Below are 19,929 nucleotides of genomic sequence, written 5' to 3' on the forward strand. Positions count from 1 at the left end.
CTGGTGTCCTAGTATGCTTTACATTATTTAACTGCATTCCCCGTTAGTGGAATAAACATTTCCCCTACTACTGCAGAAAAAGAATCTAGTGAATTTTATCAACCTAACAGCGGTTAGAAGATTTATAAACAGCGAATTGTGTACCCTAAATTTAGTATCTGGTAGATTGCACGAAGTTTCTGAAGAATAGTAAATATCACTTATCGTAGTATAACCTATTGTCGTATCATTCACTATTTAAACCACACTGTAAAAAATGTGTTAAGAATATAAACACATACAAGACATATGTAACAAATGTTATATTTGGGATTATCCTTTGTTAGTAAAATCATCTTCTAGTACACACTCTAGTACATTTTGGTGGTTGGTCCCGTCCAGGATTCGAACCCTCTCTCTCAGGGTGAGGCATCTAATCGCCAGCACACCAAGTTCGAATCCCGGACCGGACTCATCCCCCCAAAGTACTAGAATTTGTACCTTACTGCGAAAGTGTAATCCCAAATATAACATTTCTTACATTTGACCACTTTCCAAAAAGCATTGTGTATTCAAAGCTTTCGGGCATGGGAGCCGTGCCAATTTACACATATCGGAAAACAAAGTATGGGATCTAGACTACCAGTTGTTGGGATTTTTATTTTTGTGGAAGCATTGGTTAGGGTCTAAACACATGAAATGAGCTATTAGCTGATAGTCTAAACACAACATCCTCATAATCCATAAAATACCTTTTGTTTTGAAGATAAACATGTTTTAAAAAGTCCATAATTATCATCTGGCATCTTTCCGAGGCAAGGGAGTTAACTGACTCGAAAAGGTAACACTGGAATTTAAGAGTCAGTTATCTCCCTTGTTTCGGAAAGTTGATCAACAGGCTTTAAGACAAATATGGATGAGATGTATAATATATATTGAAATTAGATGAAATTCATGGGCCCTTGCATAACACATATACCACCAAGACTTAAACGAATTTGGTCAAATATTTACATACATATGTACAAATAAACCAAGCTAATTGTGACTAGGAAAATGTACACTTCTGATAACAACAGCCTCCATTGAACAGGTGGTAGCGTGACGTACTACACATCAAGTACATCAAGAGGTTGCAGGTTCGAATCCAACCGAGCTTGAAAATTCAATGTGTAGTTACTGCATTCCTAATAGGAAGCTGACAATGGCAGTATTTCAGATTACTACTTTACCTTTCTTAGTGAGACAGCCCACCTGGTAAAAATACTTCCTGATTAGTAAAGTAAGAATAACATTTATATCAACCATACTCTGTATATCACTTGTTTGATAACGGTGTTAGAACCTACATCGAAACGTCTCACCATATTGTAATAAAAAAGTTGTTCATCCATCTATCTTTTACTTATCCTTACTTAGTACTCCAACTTCTAAATGCCTCTCAAAGAACTGATCAGTAAAGCCATCTTACACATTAGTGTCTCAGTGGACAGTGACATTCACTAAGTTAGTAAACTTGACTAACTGTTTCAGTCAGTATGCTCCCGTCATGCTCTCGCGTCAATTGTCCCACTAATTAAGCTTCCCAGTCTACCCTGCTATAACGCGGGCGTTCCCTCATTGTCACAGCAACATCGTTTTGTCCCACCTTATTCCTTCCCGTTTGTTGTTCTTGTGGGACCTTTATGCCATATTAGTGTTTTACTATAGTGATTTAGGCAAGAGACAATCCTTTTCATTTTTATACTGTGTCATTTCTATTCGCATTACTTACACATACTTTTTTTCATAACGCCACTATAAGCATTCTTTTTCTTTTAATACGATGACAAAAAGGAATCAGATGAGAATCTCATCATGAAAACGAACCTCTATCGACTTGAATACATGATACTGTGGTTCAAGTATGATACCATGTGCAGGTTACTGTTGAACACTCATTCCAACGTTAACTATGCTTATTCCACGATGATGCTTACAGTCCTGCAAGTTTTAGCGTCACAGATTTGTTTTCGGGGCGTACACATCCTTGAACCGATATTATCTGCTGTTCAAAGTGGTGTTAAAGCAAACTCACTCATTTACCTTTATTCCGCCAGTCACCCTGAAACCAAGATTTACGTGTCTATATACTCGCCAGTCTCATAAAAACTCCCTGCACTTATGATGTGGGCAAGTTTACTTAAGTTACTGCTGTTTTTTAGTCAAATGTTATTTATATGTTTTTAGTAAAATAATTGTCATGTCTAATCGTTCATTGACACTATATTAACCCATTGACACTTTTTTAACCCAGAGTATTGTTCACGTCACCCGGACGTCATTGTTGAGGTCCTTCGAATCTTATTGTGACATATAATGTCTGAATAATGTCACACCAGAAAAAAAACGCCATAGCTGAAGATTAATTTTTGACGACATTTGACAATTGTGTTTTTCTTATTCAGCGGTTGTGGCCAGTGTATTTTACTAAACAGGAGCTCAAAAGGATTGAGAAATAAAGGGTAATAAAGACATTATTACACTTTAATGAGTGTCATACTGATTTTACGAAACTCGTGTAAGAATTCATGTTATACCCTATTTAGTTATTTAGTAAATCATTTCATTGTTTCATTTATGATTTATGCCTACGTCGACAACACGTTATCCCTTTTCCTCCCCTAAATATATACAGGCTGAAACCAGCACGAAAACATAAACACCGTAAGCTGGTTCTCGGCCCTCTCTGCGCGTCGTGAAGAGACGGGACCCATCTTAGGATAACCGGAGCCAACTGAGATAGCCAACAATAATATACAAGCTCCACACAGGGCTCTCCCGAACCCTACAATCATAAGTGAATAACCAAGGAGATGTAAAAGCGCTGCTAAAAAGTGTAGCCTCATATCACCCAAATGCGCTGGATGGCTTCTAACTGATATTATTGTTCAATATATTATAATATAAATACTTATTACACGGAATATTAGTTTATTTGATATTCAAACAAAGACCCATCACTTAACATGATATTTATTCGAAACTAAACAGTGAGAAAATATATCGGAGAAGGAAAATGGCGGTAACCACAGCCTCGGGAATACCATCGAAATCATGGCAACCTGCACAGTGTACTCTGGAAACAACGTATGTAGATGGCGGTTTTCTAAATGAATGTACCAGTAACTGATTCTCATGATTCTCATTGATCCATTTGTTTAATCACGTAAAATAACAAGGTAAGACCACTGCTAGTAAAATGCTGGTTGATCGACACATGTAACCCCCGACACGTTCGGCGGAGTTGTCTCCCCCCTGGTTGATGTGCATGGCTCCTATTAATTTTATTTTACCTAGAACCGACAAACGAATTTATGGAGTGAGAGAAAATAATTGATTATTAAGCTTAAAGCATATTTTTTCAGATAATTACGTCCTTAAAGATGCATTAAAAAACGTTTATTAACAACATTGACAGAAAGAAAAGTCATGAATTTCTTTTAAGCATGTTGTGTTTCATGTGTTAACAGAGAAATAAGCTTATAAATCCTCATAAGATGCTTAACATTACGAAAGCCACTGACATTCATTTTCCGATGTTTTTTTAAAAATAATTTTGCCAGCCTTTGTTGAGCAACTGCCATGGAATAAAGTGCTAATTTCAGTGCCTATATTAAAAAAAATAAATGCGGATCAGCAGATTTGTTCATAGACTCGTATGTTATGAGTCATAACAGTCCCTAAATCTGGTCAAAATAGACCACTGTTGGTAAAAAGGACCTCTGAAATATTGCATTGAAAACAAAGACTGTTTTTGGTAACATACGTTATTCGTGATAATAAGCACATAAAAAATTACAAGGGATGGAAGGGAACGTTTTAAAACCATACGGTGATACACATTGTGACAATTTAAATTAATTTGTTTTCAGAGATTGAAATGTTGTGATCAAACTTGGTTCAAATGTTGAGGAAACTAAACTTTTTTGATATTAAATAGCTACTTGGTAATTATCATAATTATGTACCCTTCTGCGCCTCCGGTTTCTGTAAAACACAAGAAAATGTTGATTGTTATGTAATTGTTTTGTCTAATACAGGGTTACCTTGATTACTTATGGAATTGATCTAGAAGTTGTTCAGGGGGCACATATAGTTATAGGAGCTGAGTGCTTAATACATTGAATTTGGTATGTGAGAAGTGGTTATAGAATAGAACTCCTTTGTCAGCAAGAGCACATCCCAATCATCTCAACAATTGTTTGGGGATGTCTTAAGTTGATTTGAAACATGTCTTATCAAATCTTCGCAAGAATAAATATGTAAGTGAAGAGACGCCTCTACCTGTTTGATTATCAAAACATTTGATCTTTTCAGGATGTTTTTAGAAAAACTAATCTTTACAACAAACAAAATAAAACCGTACTGCCTTCTTAGAGGAGAGATCCAGTAAAACTAAGATCCAGGGTAGAATAGACCTTCAGCAACCCATGCTTGCCTATGGCAACGATGCTTGTCAGAAGAGTCGAAGAACAGCATCGAGGGATCAGACTCGCTGACTTGGTTTATGCATGTCATCGTATCCCAATTGTGTGGATCGATGCTCATGATGTCAATCACTGGATTGTGTGTTAGATAAAAATAAACAAACAAACTAAGAGAAGACACATAAGGCCTTCAACACAGTCATGGAAATGAGGAGTTGTAATCACCAAGTGTGTCACAGTGTGTGAAACGGTACAGCATGTTGCAGTGCACCTCGTCTTCAGCATGTTCAGTGAGTCCGTGCCGCCCTGAGAGTGTTATGTGTAATTATGTGTAGAACTAATGGATGGTGAACATGGTGGAACATTCAAGACAAATATTTATAACCTTTTTCTCCACTATCTATTATTATCAGTGACCAAACTTGTTCAGGAAGAGTTTTGTGACCATGTTGTTTGTATTCCAGGATGGGGACCATCATAGTGGAGCTGTACTGGAAACATGCACCAAACACTTGCAGGAACTTTGCAGAGCTGTGTAGACGTGGGTACTATAATGGCATCAAGTTCCATCGAATCATCCCCAACTTCATGATACAAGGAGGTGATCCCACAGGCACAGGTACTGAGCTTCTTGTCATGACCCTGACCATGGTCATTGTGTTTTCTCTTGACTTGACCTTTCATGTGGTAGTTCCTTGATACTCATGTCAGTAGTGATGGCAATTAGGTACAATTTCAAGATTGATTATTTGTTTGAAAAAACAATGAATGAGAAATTACTCATCGAAAACTGTTTGTGTGTTTGTTGTTTAACGCCGTACTCAGCAATAATCCAGCTATGTGACGGCAGTCTGTAAATAATCGAGTCTGGACCAGACAATCAAGTGATTGACATCATGAGCATCGATCCACGCAATTGGGATAAGATGACATGCATCAAGCAAGTCAGTGAGCCTGACCATGCTGACCACTGAACCCCCTTAATTGCATCTTACAACAAGGATAAAAAACTGAACAAAAGAGAAGAATAATGTGCATTTACTCTGTTACTTCATGTACATAATAAATACAGAGTAGACACTGTTAGCATGGTTAGTCAAATGCAACTAGTCTGCAGCTCATTTCACACTTGTGGCTTGAGTAAAATAGCTAGATTTTCATGGAAAACCTTTTCTACCTTTTCTCAGCCTGTCACCATGGTCAATCTTAGGTGAGCCATGCGACGCATCCTGTGTATCGCTAATATAACTTGTGGTCAGCGATTCTGTGATACCAAGGTCATTTGAAGGAGAAACATCTTTGGCATTATCAGAGCTGTGACTACTATATTTGCAAGAATGTGTACAATTGATTCTGATTGGACCATTTGTGACTTTTAGCCAATGAAGGGCACTGATAGTAAATTGCGACACATAAGGCAATGAAAATCATGAGGTTTACTTTCAATAATAGAAGCAGCTATCCTGTGATGTAAACTGTTTTTGACACAGTAAAATAAACACATCTACATGAATGCACCCCTTGTCCCACTGAGAGCAAATATCATGGACCAGTCGATAAAATATTGCAAGAATCCCCCAAGGCCTTGGCAGAAAACTGCCAGGGATTAGGGTTGCGACCGGGTACGAAAACTGAACTCGAGTACCCGGCAGACAATACCCAAACCGGACTGGAGTACCCATAGTTCAATGTTGTCCCACTTGTTTGTAATGCTTTTGCGAATAAAAGGTCATCAAACATCTATTGATCTATTCTAAGGTATTATGATTTTTATTAAATGCCTGCATGGCTTACCTAAATCATTTGAACGTTTGTCCGCTTTGTCGTCCATTTTGAAGTGACTTAGGAGTTACGAAAGGTGATTAGAGTTATCTCCCCTGAACGGGTACTCAAGTCCTGAAAATTGGACTCGAGTCCTAAGCTACCCGACCCGTTATAGGGTACTCGAGTACCCGTCGCAACCCTACTAGGGATCTGACCCAGAATCCATATTGGGCTTCTGTATAAGTCCTATGGGACTAGGCCCTACTAAACTCAAGGGCCGGTTGAGTAGAAACATGACAAAGATATAATGTTTCATCGATATTTCTGCTTTTCTTTCAGGCAGAGGTGGGGCGTCGATATATGGAAAATTCTTTGAAGATGAAATATCTGATGAGCTTAAACATGCAGGTAGGACTAAAGATATCATGCACATAGGAATGTGAGTGTTAATTAAGTAATTCTGGTGTCACATGGTCCTGTTAACAGCGCACAGGTCACAGTCAGGTGAAGTTATGCAACGTAGGTCGCGGAAAGTAGTTGCATGGGTGACAGCTTTCGTCAGCTTGACTCTAAGAGTTTCTAGGGCTTCGTTGTGTAACGCTGCACTCAGCAATATTACAGCTATATCACGGCGATATCATGACTATCCACCCTTGCAATTGGGATACGATGCCCTTTTAGGGCAAGCATGGGTTGCTGAAGACCTATTCTAACCCAGATCTTCACGAGTGTGCCCCAAAGGAAGCAGATGTGGTGTCTCCTAAGGCAAGACTGTTTTGAAATATATCTCTGGTCACCCAGCAGTGAATGGCTACCCAGTAGGATGACATGGTTATGTCACTGTTAACCTTTGAAGCACCTCACAGGCAGCTTGGGTAATATACTCCCCAAGGAGCTGAGAATGAAAATCAGGTGCACACTGATTCCTGACGGGGAATAATGTAGTGCTTTTAGCATGCTGAGAGTGTGGACTTGGAGCATTATATATATGCACATTATTACATTATCAATCCAACTGCAGAATGACTGGAAAATCTGCACTTACAAAATACCATCTGCACTTACAAAATACCACGCCATGAACATGAAGGATTAAGTATAACAACATGCCCAGAAATACCTATGTCAGTTAAAGTGCTCAATTATCATGATCATATATGCTGACAAAAAAATTCATCAGTTTAAAAGAAATGTGGGTCTTTCAGTTATGATTGAGATAGATACAGCATTTATTGTTTTATCGAACGAACATTACACTATTGAACAAGTTGAAATGGTAGATCTATTTTCTTTCTCAGGAGCTGGTATATTATCCATGGCAAACAGTGGTCCAGATTCCAACGGAAGTCAGTTCTTCATTTCCTTGGCTCCAACACAGTGGCTGGATGGAAAACATGCTGTGTTTGGTCGAGTGTCTGGTGGCATGCAGGTTGTTCACCGGGTTGGCATGGTGGAAACTGATGAAAATGACAGGCCATTAGATGACATTAAGATTGTGAAAGCTTTTATCACACCTTCGTAATAATAATGTGTCTGCAATCAAACTGAATGATGGGACTGCGAGACCTTGGTGGGTTTTAGAACACTCTCCGCCACACAGAGTTTTTTAGCCAGTCATCTGTTCTACCAAGTATGCATTATGAGGTATCCAGCTGATGACTGTCAATCTCTTACAGCATTGATGTGGCACAGTGGCGAGAGTGTTTGCTTGAGCCAGAATAGATCCAGGTTTTATTCTCATAATGAGTAAGGTCTGTGACAGATATGGGCAGGTTACACCAGCTCATCACGCTATTCTGTTCGGCATGTTTTAACAGGAATAAGCTCTATAGTTTAAGATTGACATAAACATGTAACAGCTGTGAGTGCCACTCAAGCATTTGACAATGAGCAGAGATCACTGATTTTTGTATGACCTGAGTAAAAACCTCAATATAATTCTACTTAACATCAATTTGTATATGCCGCTGTGTAATGGAAATGGAAAGGGGAATTTTAGATATAGCTTTAAGAAAAGGTTCATCAGGGAAGTATGGATTTGAAATGGTTTGCATTGTTTCTAAGTTGTACCTTCTCTCACTATTGTGTAATAAAGGTCCACATGTGACATTTTTAAATCTGTGAAGTATCAGAGAGCTTTTTCGACAGTGTTAATGCATGTTTTATGGCATCATCATTTCAAGGTCTGTACAAACATGTTGTCATCTCATGTCTCAGGATCATGCCATGAATCAAATGTCATGTTTTAGTTCATTTCAGAAACCGAAAATATGTTTTGTAAATAAACTTTGTCTTTGTTCTGTTTGAGTTTACTACTCAAAAGAAGTTTGTGTCCCAGTTTGAAACCTCTTCTACCACTGTTTCATGTGGTAACTACTCGCCACAGCCTTATCTTAGTAATGTTAGTCGTGTAAGTTTAACTCCAATGACTATATTTGCATCTTTTATTAATGCCAACACACTGTATCTCGCCTAAAATGAAGTTAACAAATATAACTACTTAAATAAAAGTGGCTGTGAGCATTGATATTAATATAGTTTCTTATTACATGTCTTAAATACCGATTAGAATAAAATCCCAATTGTATCTAATGATTTGAACAAAATATGTCATCTCGAGAAACCTACATGCCAAAGTTCAGCTTCCGCAATGTGACAATTTCGGGAGAAAATGTTTACAGAGTTAAAACGCATTCAGGATTTTCAGTAAGGTTGCTGTACTGTGCTGTCATAAATCCGATTCGAACATCATGAAAAAATTGATTTCGAACCAAGATGACGCCAACAAACTTGGAACTACATAGGCGACCATCTCACCCTAAAGGTTCATGTTTGAGGCCAGGTGATTTACAAATACGTTTACAGCATAAATGTGTTACATTGGATGTACCGGTATTGGCAGTGTCAAGATATGGCTGGTAGTGTACATTCACCTGATTGTGAGTTTGTCGCGCCTGTTTGGGAACATTGTTGATCATGGTTGGCCCAATGGTTTAGGGCCCGTCCTTCGCTGAGCAGAGTTACGCCTCTTAGTTTTGCTAGGGACTGAGGATCGAGCATTCGAATCCCAGGTTTTTCCCGATTACGACCCTTGTCTGCCAGTACCTCACCTCGTTGGTTACCAGCCTGATTTCTTGCGCTTGCCCTACCTTGAGAGCATGCGCAGCCTACCCAGGGAACCAGGCTGGTGGGTTAAGCCCCAGTCACATCGGGCAAGCGATCAGATTATGACCAAGCTGCCACCGAAAAATGTTGGAATCGGGCAAATCGTATGAAGAGCGCACGGCTGATCGCAGAGGTCGTGGGTGATCGCCAGAGCAAAATCAGTCGCAGCAAGGTCGATGGTCATGTTCAGCATTTCGCTATGGCGGGCGTACCAGTGCTGTCGAGAAGACTTCGTATGTTGGCACGACTGCAGATGGAGCGTACGGTCGGTCGCTGATCGTCACGATTGATCGTACGATCGGTCGCTGATCGTCACGATTGATCGTACGATCAGTCGCTGATCGCACGATTACCTACGATTGAACTTGCGATCGATCTTCTCCAATCGTTGGTGATCCCACGACCCCGTGTACCACCAATCGTACGATTACCTACCACCAATAGCAGTATGCGATCACAAATGGAGATCGTAGCAAACATGGTCGTAGGTCGTATCTCCGCCAAATTGCCAGCAACCCCACGATCCTGAAATCATACGATCCGGTGTGACTGTGTCTTTAGTTTACGATCCGAGTTACTTTAACCGCTACAAGCTAATAAGCAGAAATATCTCAGTATTAACTGACATACTGTCCAAACCGGCCTTAAACACAAATGCCTCCATCACATATTGACGTGTTGCATTCCTCCAGTTCCACATTTTTAGGACATGTGGATAAATGCAGGGAAGATACAACTTAACAGGCCATAAAACAGTTATCATCTACCAGTGACCTTAGAAAGATATTATGCATGGAATAGAGGTTATTCAGAACCTAAATGGGGCTAAAAAGTTAAAAATGCTTATTAACTTCTAAAAAAACATGTAATACTGTCATGACAATGTAATTTCACATGTACTCCGACACCATTGTCAACACTATCATAGATACGCTGAGTTCCAATAAGTTCGTGTTTGTGTGCAGGCATCGTCTACTTTTGATACAGTTTACATCCTGATAACGTTGTGAGTGTTAGCTCCAATGCAAACAACATCAGTAAAACGAGAGTTTTTCCGTGTGACATGGCAAGCGTCAGTCATCCAACATGTAATACAGAATTATTGAAACAGAACCGAGTAAAACGAGGTCAGAATCTTTCAAACACTCATTTTTATTTTGTATGCAGTTCAATACATGTATTCAGATAATCAGCTGTAACAGATGGGCTCATTGCGATGCTGACAATGATTCTTGAATTGGAGAGGATGTGTTGCGTCATATATGGCAAAGGGTACTATTTTAACTGCATCAAATCGTATTGTCATGACAGGAATCCGGTCATCAATAAATGTATCAGGGACGAGCGCCCTGCTACAACGCCAACAAATGACACATGGCATGCTACGAAAAATGTTACAAAGGAAGTTAAACGTGTGTGTTTTGATCCCAAATACAAAGAGGGTGTATTGCGAGATATCGGACAAAACAGGAAGTATCAAGACTCATTGTTATTGGCGCATTAGGAACTGCGATCAAGATGCTAACAATATGCTAATATTATGAATGTGGTCAATCATAACAAGGATATCCATAATAACTGTTCAGAAAGGTCGAGATGTAGACTCGACGCGCACTATGAATCATCAAAACAACTGATTTGTGACCCAAATCTACTTCTGTGTCAAGCTTTGAAAAGTACTGTTACATTCATTGAATGGACAGTATTTCGTTGAATGTTTCAACAATTCACTGCTACAATATCATAACAAAAGAATTAACTTTTCTGACGATGTTTATCGTTTTCGGACGAATGTGGCCGTATTAGACTGGAATGAACATGTAATTAGACCAACAACATCATCAAGATATGTCATTGATACTAGAAATCTTGTTCTAATTATTATTATTATTATTATTATTATTATTATCAAGAAAAAGAAGACGATATGCTTTCAGCCTACTCGAAAAGTGCGAACTGAATCCGAAGCTGAGAGGTGGGAGTTCAGAGTTGAGTAACACAATTATAAACTAGGCATTCAATGGAAGACATCCGATGGCAAACGCTGGAGGGAACCCGATGGTAAAGCAGGCAGAGGTGGGGCAGACGAAGGAGAGGTTCAACTTGTCCCTACCACCCACCCCGAAAGAGAGTGCCACGAGACAGATGACCGAAGCCGAGAGACAGAAGTTCAGACAGGAGAAATACGCCTATAAACAGGGGCACAATGGAACACATCGGCTCTAGGAACTGAGGAAAACGCTGGAGGAACTCGTCAATACCTGGGAGATGGAGAATCAGGCTGAGATGGAGCAGACGAAGGATAGGAAGATGAGGTTCATCATCAAATTTATGCAGGATACTTCTAATATTCAAGTGGAATATGCCTATATCATTGGTTGTGTTATATTCTTTTGGGCCGGGATTTTGGATGAATATCACCAGCAATGAGTGAGTATGGTTTTACGTCGCTTTTAGCAATATTCCACACGTTGTACCCATGTGGGGAATCGAACGTGGGTCTTCGGCGTGACGAGTGAATGCCTTTACCACTAGGCTACCTCACCGTGCCACTGAGACCAGAAGTAGTGAGAACAGCTAACAACCTCCTGGATCCAAGCGGAACCGAAGAAGGCGCCAAGACATCCAAACGGACGACCGAAGAAAAAGATTCTAAGCAAGGTCCAATCTTTTCAGGATCGACCTCTTTGCTTCTGGAGACGACCGAAGGAGAGGCGATAGTCCGGAGTAGAGTAATACAATTAAAATCTAGGTATACATAGGAACACATCAGGCTTTAGGAACTGAAACAAACCTTGGAAGAACTCGCCAATACCTGGATGATGGAGAAGCAAGCAGAGATGGAGCAGACAGAGGAGATGAAGACATCCAAAGGGCCGACTGTTTCAGTCCTGATAACTTTGTGAGTGTTAGCTCCGATGCAAACAACATCAGTAAAACGAGAGTTTTTTCCGTGTGTCATGGCGAGCGTCAGTCATCCATATTCGGGTATGTCACAATTTCTTCTAAAAGTGCATCCTCGCATTATTCACGACTTAAATCACAAACGACTTCTTTATAGTTAACATTATAGCAATACCTACCATTTTTATCAATATTCGTCACTCTAGATCTACAGATCGGTTGCATAAAATCAGCAGAAAACAAATAGAGAAAGGCGGGTAATTGGGCATGGCTTATGTAACCCATAGGGGTGTGACAGGTGACTTTCGCCTTTGATAAAACATCAACTTTGAGATTTTTAGATGGACCTACCTTGAGTTGCATATATTATTTCGTTTTCCACAAGTTTTGTTAATATACTAGTAATACAAAATTGGTCGGTTTTGATTAATTGAATGCAATGAATCCCATTAACCAGACCAGACCAGACCAGACCAAACAACCCATCCAGCCCGACGCGTATTAGACTACCCACCGACGCTTGGGTTACGGAACATAAGAAACAGCTTTTGAAAATGTATATTCGGAATGTGGAATTTCAAACCTATAAATTGCATGTTAATATGCAAATCTGAAATAAATGTAAGATAACAGCACGTGTTCCTATTTCTTTGACAAGACATTGGGTCTTAAATCACTTCTCATTGTTTCTTCGCACATCTTACAGTATCTATTGTTTAATACACAATATATTTGACAGCCGTTAAATTTGGTCTTAGTCATTGATTCTTAATTAGAAACAACACAGGACATGGCATGTTTGATCAAGACCTTGTTACTCAGTCTGTATTTGCAAACTGAGGACTCAACTATTTAGCTGAATTTAAAATGACTAGGTTGTGCTAGTAAAGACCTATTCAGCTAAAATAGACACACTAATTCAAAATAAATAAATATAAAACAAGCATAAATTTACCCCAACCAGCAATATAAATCTCCAATTCTTAATAATCTCAAAGTCCGTACAGAGTTATGGCTATTGCTGGACATTTTCTAGGACAAAACACAAGAAATATGGGTACATTGTACTGCAGCATAGTAAGAAAAGATTCTGGGAAGACATTTTGCTTAATGACATTGCAACCAACAAAATACCAGGTTCCTTTTTCAAATTCGTCTCCATAACCCATGATGTGTAAATGTTTACTAGATGTAGTTACTAGTAAAAGTTTATTAGACTTGCACTGAGCTTGTAATCCTCTTGAACCTTGATTCCTTCACTTGATCTGATGTATACTGGCCCTATGAACACTCGTATACAACCTTGCCTCATGGTGGACAAAAAGACTGGGCCGATCAAAGTCATTCTGAATGTTCCAAAGTGGCCGACTTGACATACTTGACGCGCATTGTGTTGTGATGAATGATAGGGCCTATATGACAGGTTCAGATTATTATAATTTTCTCGTTAACTTGGTATCCTCCAACTTGTATTCTCTTTGATCTGTCAGTAAAATCTGTTCACACTACCAATGATTTCTCTGTAACCTATGTCAGGAAATTTATCTTCTGGACTGTTTGCCAGTTGACCGTAACAGTTACAGGGGCCCAGACCGCTAGACTTGTTCAGACTTCAGTTTCCCCTGCACTGCAATACATAAAAAAAATCCGTCATATCAGTTGTCGTTATCTTACCCAATCTGATTAACATAATCTCCGTTATCATTCATTGCATCAGACAAATTTTGAGTATAGCTATTGAGTCAATAATGAGGTCATAATAATCGAACAAAGTTTTATAAATTAAACATGCCCGTCCTTGAGTAGCTAATGACAGGTACTTTGTTTACCGAACTCGGTAAAGAAAATAAGCATCGATCAATCCTAATTGATGTGTCAGAAAAGTTGAGTAAAGAACAAGTAACATTTTGCGTATGAAATATTTCATAGGTTTGTAAGCGTTCGCCATGACGATTCATTTATATACTAACTACAGCGATAATATGGCGTATCATCCTAGCCATGCAAAACCAATGAATGCCACAAACAGATCTTAGTTCTCGCTTTGTTTAGCGGTAGTGAGAACTGAGATATATAAGCGCAGTCGGGGAAATGAGTTCTAGATGTTACACAATAGGCCTAACGCCGCTGTAATGTCAATGACACCTCACATTTACGTTGTCCATCCAATGGTTAGACTTGCCCTCATCGATCTTCTGCAGGCCCCGGCAACAATGAAAGGTTTCACTTCAAACCACAAGAATCGATTGAGAGTCGAAATATCCTGCACATACTTCTTACCCTTTAGTATATAACTATTCCTTCCAACTTTTGCTTTCTTTCCCTCGGGTTATATCACCGTTTCTCCTAACGTCATTTTCTTATTCGTCAACGCATATGTCGCTGCCATTTTGACACTGCGCGCGGAAAGGACAGATAACTCTTACGTGATTACCAGGGGAGATAACTATACATATACAAGTGAACGAAGTCGAGGCGTCTTATGTTTACCATAATGATATTTTTCAATATTTTGCATTTTACACTTTTGTTATGAGTCATAAGTCTCTCTCGTATTCGACGAACGTGTAACCCAAACAGATACCAAGATGACACTGGCGGATCTACAGCTTGCCTGTTAATCAGCAAATGTCTTTGTGGCGCTATTTGATGTTCTTTGCTTTTCCGAAATAATTTAAATTGAGGAATATGCTGTAAGCCTCAACTTACGGACATTTTCGATTTTAAGTGATGTACAAAAATTTAATATACTTATCATTAACACTGAAACAGAATATAACCTTGGAAAACCGCTCTGTCTGAACAAACCTGTGTCGGGAGAGACCTCGTCACGTGACCAAGCCTTCTCCCACTCCAAGATCCGACCGCTGTTCACTCAATTGCACCTCCACCCTTACCACAGCGATCGCGATTGTCTGTTTTTGTTAATCATAGTCATATACACAACTCTTTTTTGTCACATTTTAGATCTGACCAGGTTTAGTTTCTAAAAATGTCTAAGTAACACTGTAAACAATATGGGCGACTAATTTTTTTATCAAACAAGGAAAATAGGGATTGCACTTCATTAAAGGCTATATTCGAAGGAATGGATTTTAAGAACTGACTTAGGGCAAAAAAGGAAAAAGAGATTTCTTTCTCACTGTCATGCGTGTCATTTTATATGGAAGCGTAAAATTGCCACGTTCTAAAAAAATATCATCTACGTAGAGGATACTTACATTTACCTAGAAGACACTTTCATCAAAGTGTACATGATGTTATAATCGTGAGTATCGTTACTCATTCAGAGATATTGTTCGACAGTAGATGATACTTACAGTAGATGAGTAGTATCAGTTACGCGTAGATGATATTTCTTTTGTTTCTTTGTTTTTAGAATGTGGCACTAATTCCAAGAGTTACCGAACGTGTAGTGGACAATAGATGCTTCTATAGATGTCAAGCCAAATTATTTTTAAAAAAATGAGTGTTTGTAACCTGTATGCTTCTTTGATAATTTTGTTACACATACCTAGCGGGGTGTATCTTCTGTCTCGTGGCGTACTAGTAGATTCAACGCGTAAAATCTCGCCAATGAGTCCAGTGTTTTGTGATGTGTGGTGTGGTGTGTTTTGTCGTTTATTAACCAATTTCAGATTTGTATTGTAATCACATTGATTCAATCGGTGCTCCGTTCGTTAGAATTGACAAAAAAACACTAGACCAATCTCCAAGACATCTTTTACAATGTTTACGGACAGCGTCTTCCAAAATCACATCCCATGAGACGAAAGTCCCTTTCGCGGGAAGTGACGTCATAGACGACCCCGCATAGTTACGACTTCATTGTCAGCGCATCGCCGCCTTAGTCTGACGTTTTGTTGCTGCAGCTATTGTTTCACGCCGTTTCAGACGCTGCCATCTTGATTGGCAGATGGGAGGTAGGTGACATATCTCGTATAATATCATTTAACATGTACAGGAACGTGTAAGCGATTCAATATATTTTTACGCAAGTTTTAGCAAATTTGCAGCTGCCGGTTACCTTACAACCGAGGATGCGAACGAAAACCTGAAGAACAGTTAGCATCTTGTCTTTTAACACATCGTATCAGTTGCGAAATAAGTGACATTTATCTGAATATATTATTGCAGGTAAACGAAGACACCCAGAAAGTCAAATTGAATGATTGATTGAATGAGAGACACAGTATAACACTTCGGGAATGATGAAATGCATAGTTTGTTTTATTTCTCTGCAGCACTGAAAACAAGATGATCTTTCTGCATGGTTTGGCTTTAGCCGTGTATGAGGTACAGAGATACCTCAAATACCGCGATGGTAGGTATCTGTTTAAACAATATTCCAGCTATATGACGTCGGTCTGTACATAATCAAGCATCGATGCTATAAGTTTAGTCACAGAACCTGGCTACCGATCCATTTAGTCGAGAATTAAAAGACCTTTTCTAACCCAGATGGATGAACCTAAACTCTGTTCTCCAGGTGACCCATGAACTCTACTCTACTATTTCTCCCTCACAACCCATGTCTACATGGTGATTGGTGGTCGGGAGTAGCGCACAGAAGAATGTCATTTCTTCTTGCTATGAGTGAGTGAGTGAGTTGGGTTTAACGCCGCTTTTAACACTGTTCCAGACATATCACGGCGTGTCAGCTTAATGTGGGAGGAAAGCCCGAAGTGATGCAGGTCTCAGACGTTTACCATTTCGGTGAAACCCACGAGCACGGGTATGGTGCTGACAAACCTAGAAACATAATCGGGGCGAACCGGGATTCGAACCCACAATCATAGGTTTCTGGCGTGCGCAAGGGACGCAACTCTGCAAAGCGAATCGCGGCGCCCTAGACGACTGGGCCACCCGTGCCCCCTCTTCTTGCTATGAGATACTTAAAATGTCAGGTATCTCATTTGATTTTGGACAACATGTGTTTTACATATCTTAATATGTGCATTAGAGTTAGAGATAGAACTTGATATTTTGTGGAAGTGATCGCCTGACCTACAACCATTCGGCCCAACAGATCAAAGATTGGAGATGCTAAGGCGGGATGCAGCTGGGCAAGTCGTCGCGGAGTCCGCTGCCCAAAAGAACCTCATGATTGCTAATTCAATGGAGGTTGAGAGATTGGCTGCGGCTGATGCTGCAGTGAAGGCCAAGGTTGCTGCTGCTGTAGCAGACGCTGAGTATGCCGCCTGGAAGGCCCTGATTGCTGCAGCTCTGGAGGCCGAGAGAGTGTCTGCATCCTTAAGGAAGAACGCCGGGACGCCTGCAGCGTTGGAGGCCCACAGATTAGCTGCAGCTGCCACGGTGAAGGGCCATTCTGCTGCTGCAGCACTGGAGGCCGAGAGAAAAGAAGCAGCCTTTGCCATGGAGGAGGCCCAGTCTGCTGCAGCACAAAATGTTGAGAACCTGTCTGCAGCTGCTGCTTATTTGGCCAATGATAAAGACGCTGCAGGTGGGAACTATGGACGCGTTATACATAATACGTCAAGAAAAACCGTTTCAAATGCCTAAACATAAAAAAAGACTGAATGTCAGTGTTTGTGAACGTAGTTGCAGATATTTCCTCAACCATGCTGTATCATATTAGTTATTGTTATTTTCTTGCTGTCAAACAGGACAAGCTCAAGAAGAAGGGCATGTTCGGAGGCATGAAGACTGGCTTCATGCTGTAAATGCTGTGTCTGATTGGTCCTCGGCCGTCTACGTTATTCCTGCATGATCCACGCGCATGTCCTCCACTAACGACCTTGACCCTGATTGAAATCGAAACACCCGATGAACTTTTTGCTCTGTGTATAGAAACCTTCTGATCAACTTCAGAAGAGATGCGTAAATTTAGAGGCTGATGGGTAAACAGTTTAACATATTATTAGGATATCCATAAATGTACGTGTAATTATCGTTTCTTTAGATATGTGTTGATTTACATCTTGATTATCATGTTGATTTACTGTCTCATATTTAGTGATGACAAATATCCCGACCAGCAGGAACACTGACCTACTGTGACGGGATTGTGCGGATGTGTTGTGTCACCATCCATGTGTTGTTGACAGTCCAGGGCGGACTAAATCGTGCTAAAGTTGTACAGACTAGCTGGTTCAATACAAGCGTCATGTTGTCAGAAACATTATCAAGTTGATAAAAAGGGGTCGGTGATGAAGTAGAGAGGGCGAACAGCGGGGTGTAAGAGAGGTGGTGAGCGATCAGGTGCTAGAGGTGTGGTTTGTGGGGTGTTAGAGAGGGGGTTATTGATCAGAGGGGTTGGTGTTAGAGAGGGGGTCAGTGAGGTGTTAGAGAGGGGTTAGTGATCAGATGGGTTGGTGTTAGAGAGGGGATCAGTGAGGTGTAAGAGAGGTGGTTAGCGATCAGGTGTTAGGGGTGTGGTTAGCTGGGTGTTAGAGAGGTGGTTCGTGGGGTGTTAGGCAGGCAGTTAGTGATCAGGCGTTAGAGAGGTGGTTAGTGATTGGGTGTTAGAGAGGGGGTCGGTGAGGTGTTGGAGGGGTGGTAAGTGATCAGGTGTTAGAGGTGTGGTTAGTGATTAGGTGTTAGAAGGGCGGTTAATGATCAGGTGATAGAGAGGTGGTCGGTGAGATGTTACAGAGGTGGTATATATATAAATAAATATAATAAAATATATGAAAACATTGGTATAAGTGAGATGTGTGGGTTGGACGTGGGTTCATCCTCTATCTTATCAAACCTCGGTGAGGTAGTTTCCCGTTCCCTATGATTCTGTTCCAAGGACACCAGTGTCACCTCTCCAGTATTGTGTTCCAACGACACCAGTGTCACCTCTCCAGTATTGTGTTCCAAAGACACCAGTGTCACCTCTCCAGTATTGTGTTCCAAAGACACCAGTGTCACCTCTCCAGTATTGTGTTCCAACGACACCAGTGTCACCTCTCCAGTATTGTGTTCCAAAGACACCAGTGTCACCTCTCCAGTATTGTGTTCCAAAGACATAAGTGTCAACTCTCTAGTATTGTGTTCCAAAGACACCACTGTCACCTCTCTAGTATTGTGTTCCAACGAAACCAGTGTCACCTCTCCAGTATTGTGTTCCAAAGACACCAGTGTCACCCCTCTAGTATTGTGTTCCAAAGACACCACTGTCACCTCTCCAGTATTGTGTTCCAACGACACCAGTGCACCTCTCCAATATTGTGTTCCAAAGACACCAGTGTCACCTCTCTAGTATTGTGTTCCAAATGCACCAGTGCCACCTCTCTAGTATTGTGTTCCAAAGACACCAGTGACACCTCTCCAGTATTGTGTTCCAACGACACCAGTGTCACCTCTCCAGTATTGTGTTCCAAAGACACCACTGTCACCTCTCTAGTATTGTGTTCCAAAGACACCAGTGTCACCTCTCCAGTATTGTGTTCCAAAGACACCAGTGTCACCTCTCTAGTATTGTGTTCCAAAGACACCAGTGTCACCTCTCTAGTATCGTGTTCCAAAGACACCAGTGTCACCTCTCCAGTATTGTGTTCCAAAGACACCAGTGTCACCTCTCCAGTATCTACAAAATAAACATTAGACCTACCATAATTACATCTAGAACGACAATAATGTCAACCAAATGTGTCAGAACCCATACAACCAGCGTTCGAGCTCGTGACAAAACCTGACT

At 40.4% G+C, this 19,929-nt stretch overlaps 2 protein-coding genes and 1 pseudogene across 2 annotated transcripts; all 3 read left to right on the forward strand.

Moving 5' to 3' along the window:
• Positions 1-3,027: 3,027 nt before the first annotated feature.
• On the forward strand, positions 3,028-8,469 carry LOC139444788 (peptidyl-prolyl cis-trans isomerase-like 1). The gene is made up of 4 exons (XM_071225741.1): positions 3,028-3,108; positions 4,913-5,067; positions 6,552-6,620; positions 7,511-8,469. Exons 1-4 carry the CDS (start codon positions 3,038-3,040, stop codon positions 7,732-7,734), a joined length of 519 nt encoding a protein of 172 aa, XP_071081842.1. The 5' UTR covers positions 3,028-3,037; the 3' UTR covers positions 7,735-8,469.
• A 2,133-nt stretch (positions 8,470-10,602) lies between these two features.
• Positions 10,603-11,603, forward strand: LOC139446336 (uncharacterized; annotated as a pseudogene).
• A 4,935-nt stretch (positions 11,604-16,538) lies between these two features.
• Positions 16,539-18,012, forward strand: LOC139444739 (uncharacterized). The gene is made up of 3 exons (XM_071225675.1): positions 16,539-16,605; positions 17,311-17,745; positions 17,909-18,012. The coding sequence occupies exons 1-3, from the start codon at positions 16,539-16,541 to the stop codon at positions 18,010-18,012; spliced, it is 606 nt and encodes a 201-aa protein (XP_071081776.1).
• Positions 18,013-19,929: the final 1,917 nt, after the last annotated feature.

This window comes from Haliotis cracherodii, unplaced genomic scaffold (genome assembly GCF_022045235.1).
Source record: "Haliotis cracherodii isolate W230 unplaced genomic scaffold, xgHalCrac1.p SCAF_6, whole genome shotgun sequence".
Classification (NCBI taxonomy): Eukaryota; Metazoa; Mollusca; class Gastropoda; order Lepetellida; family Haliotidae; genus Haliotis; species Haliotis cracherodii.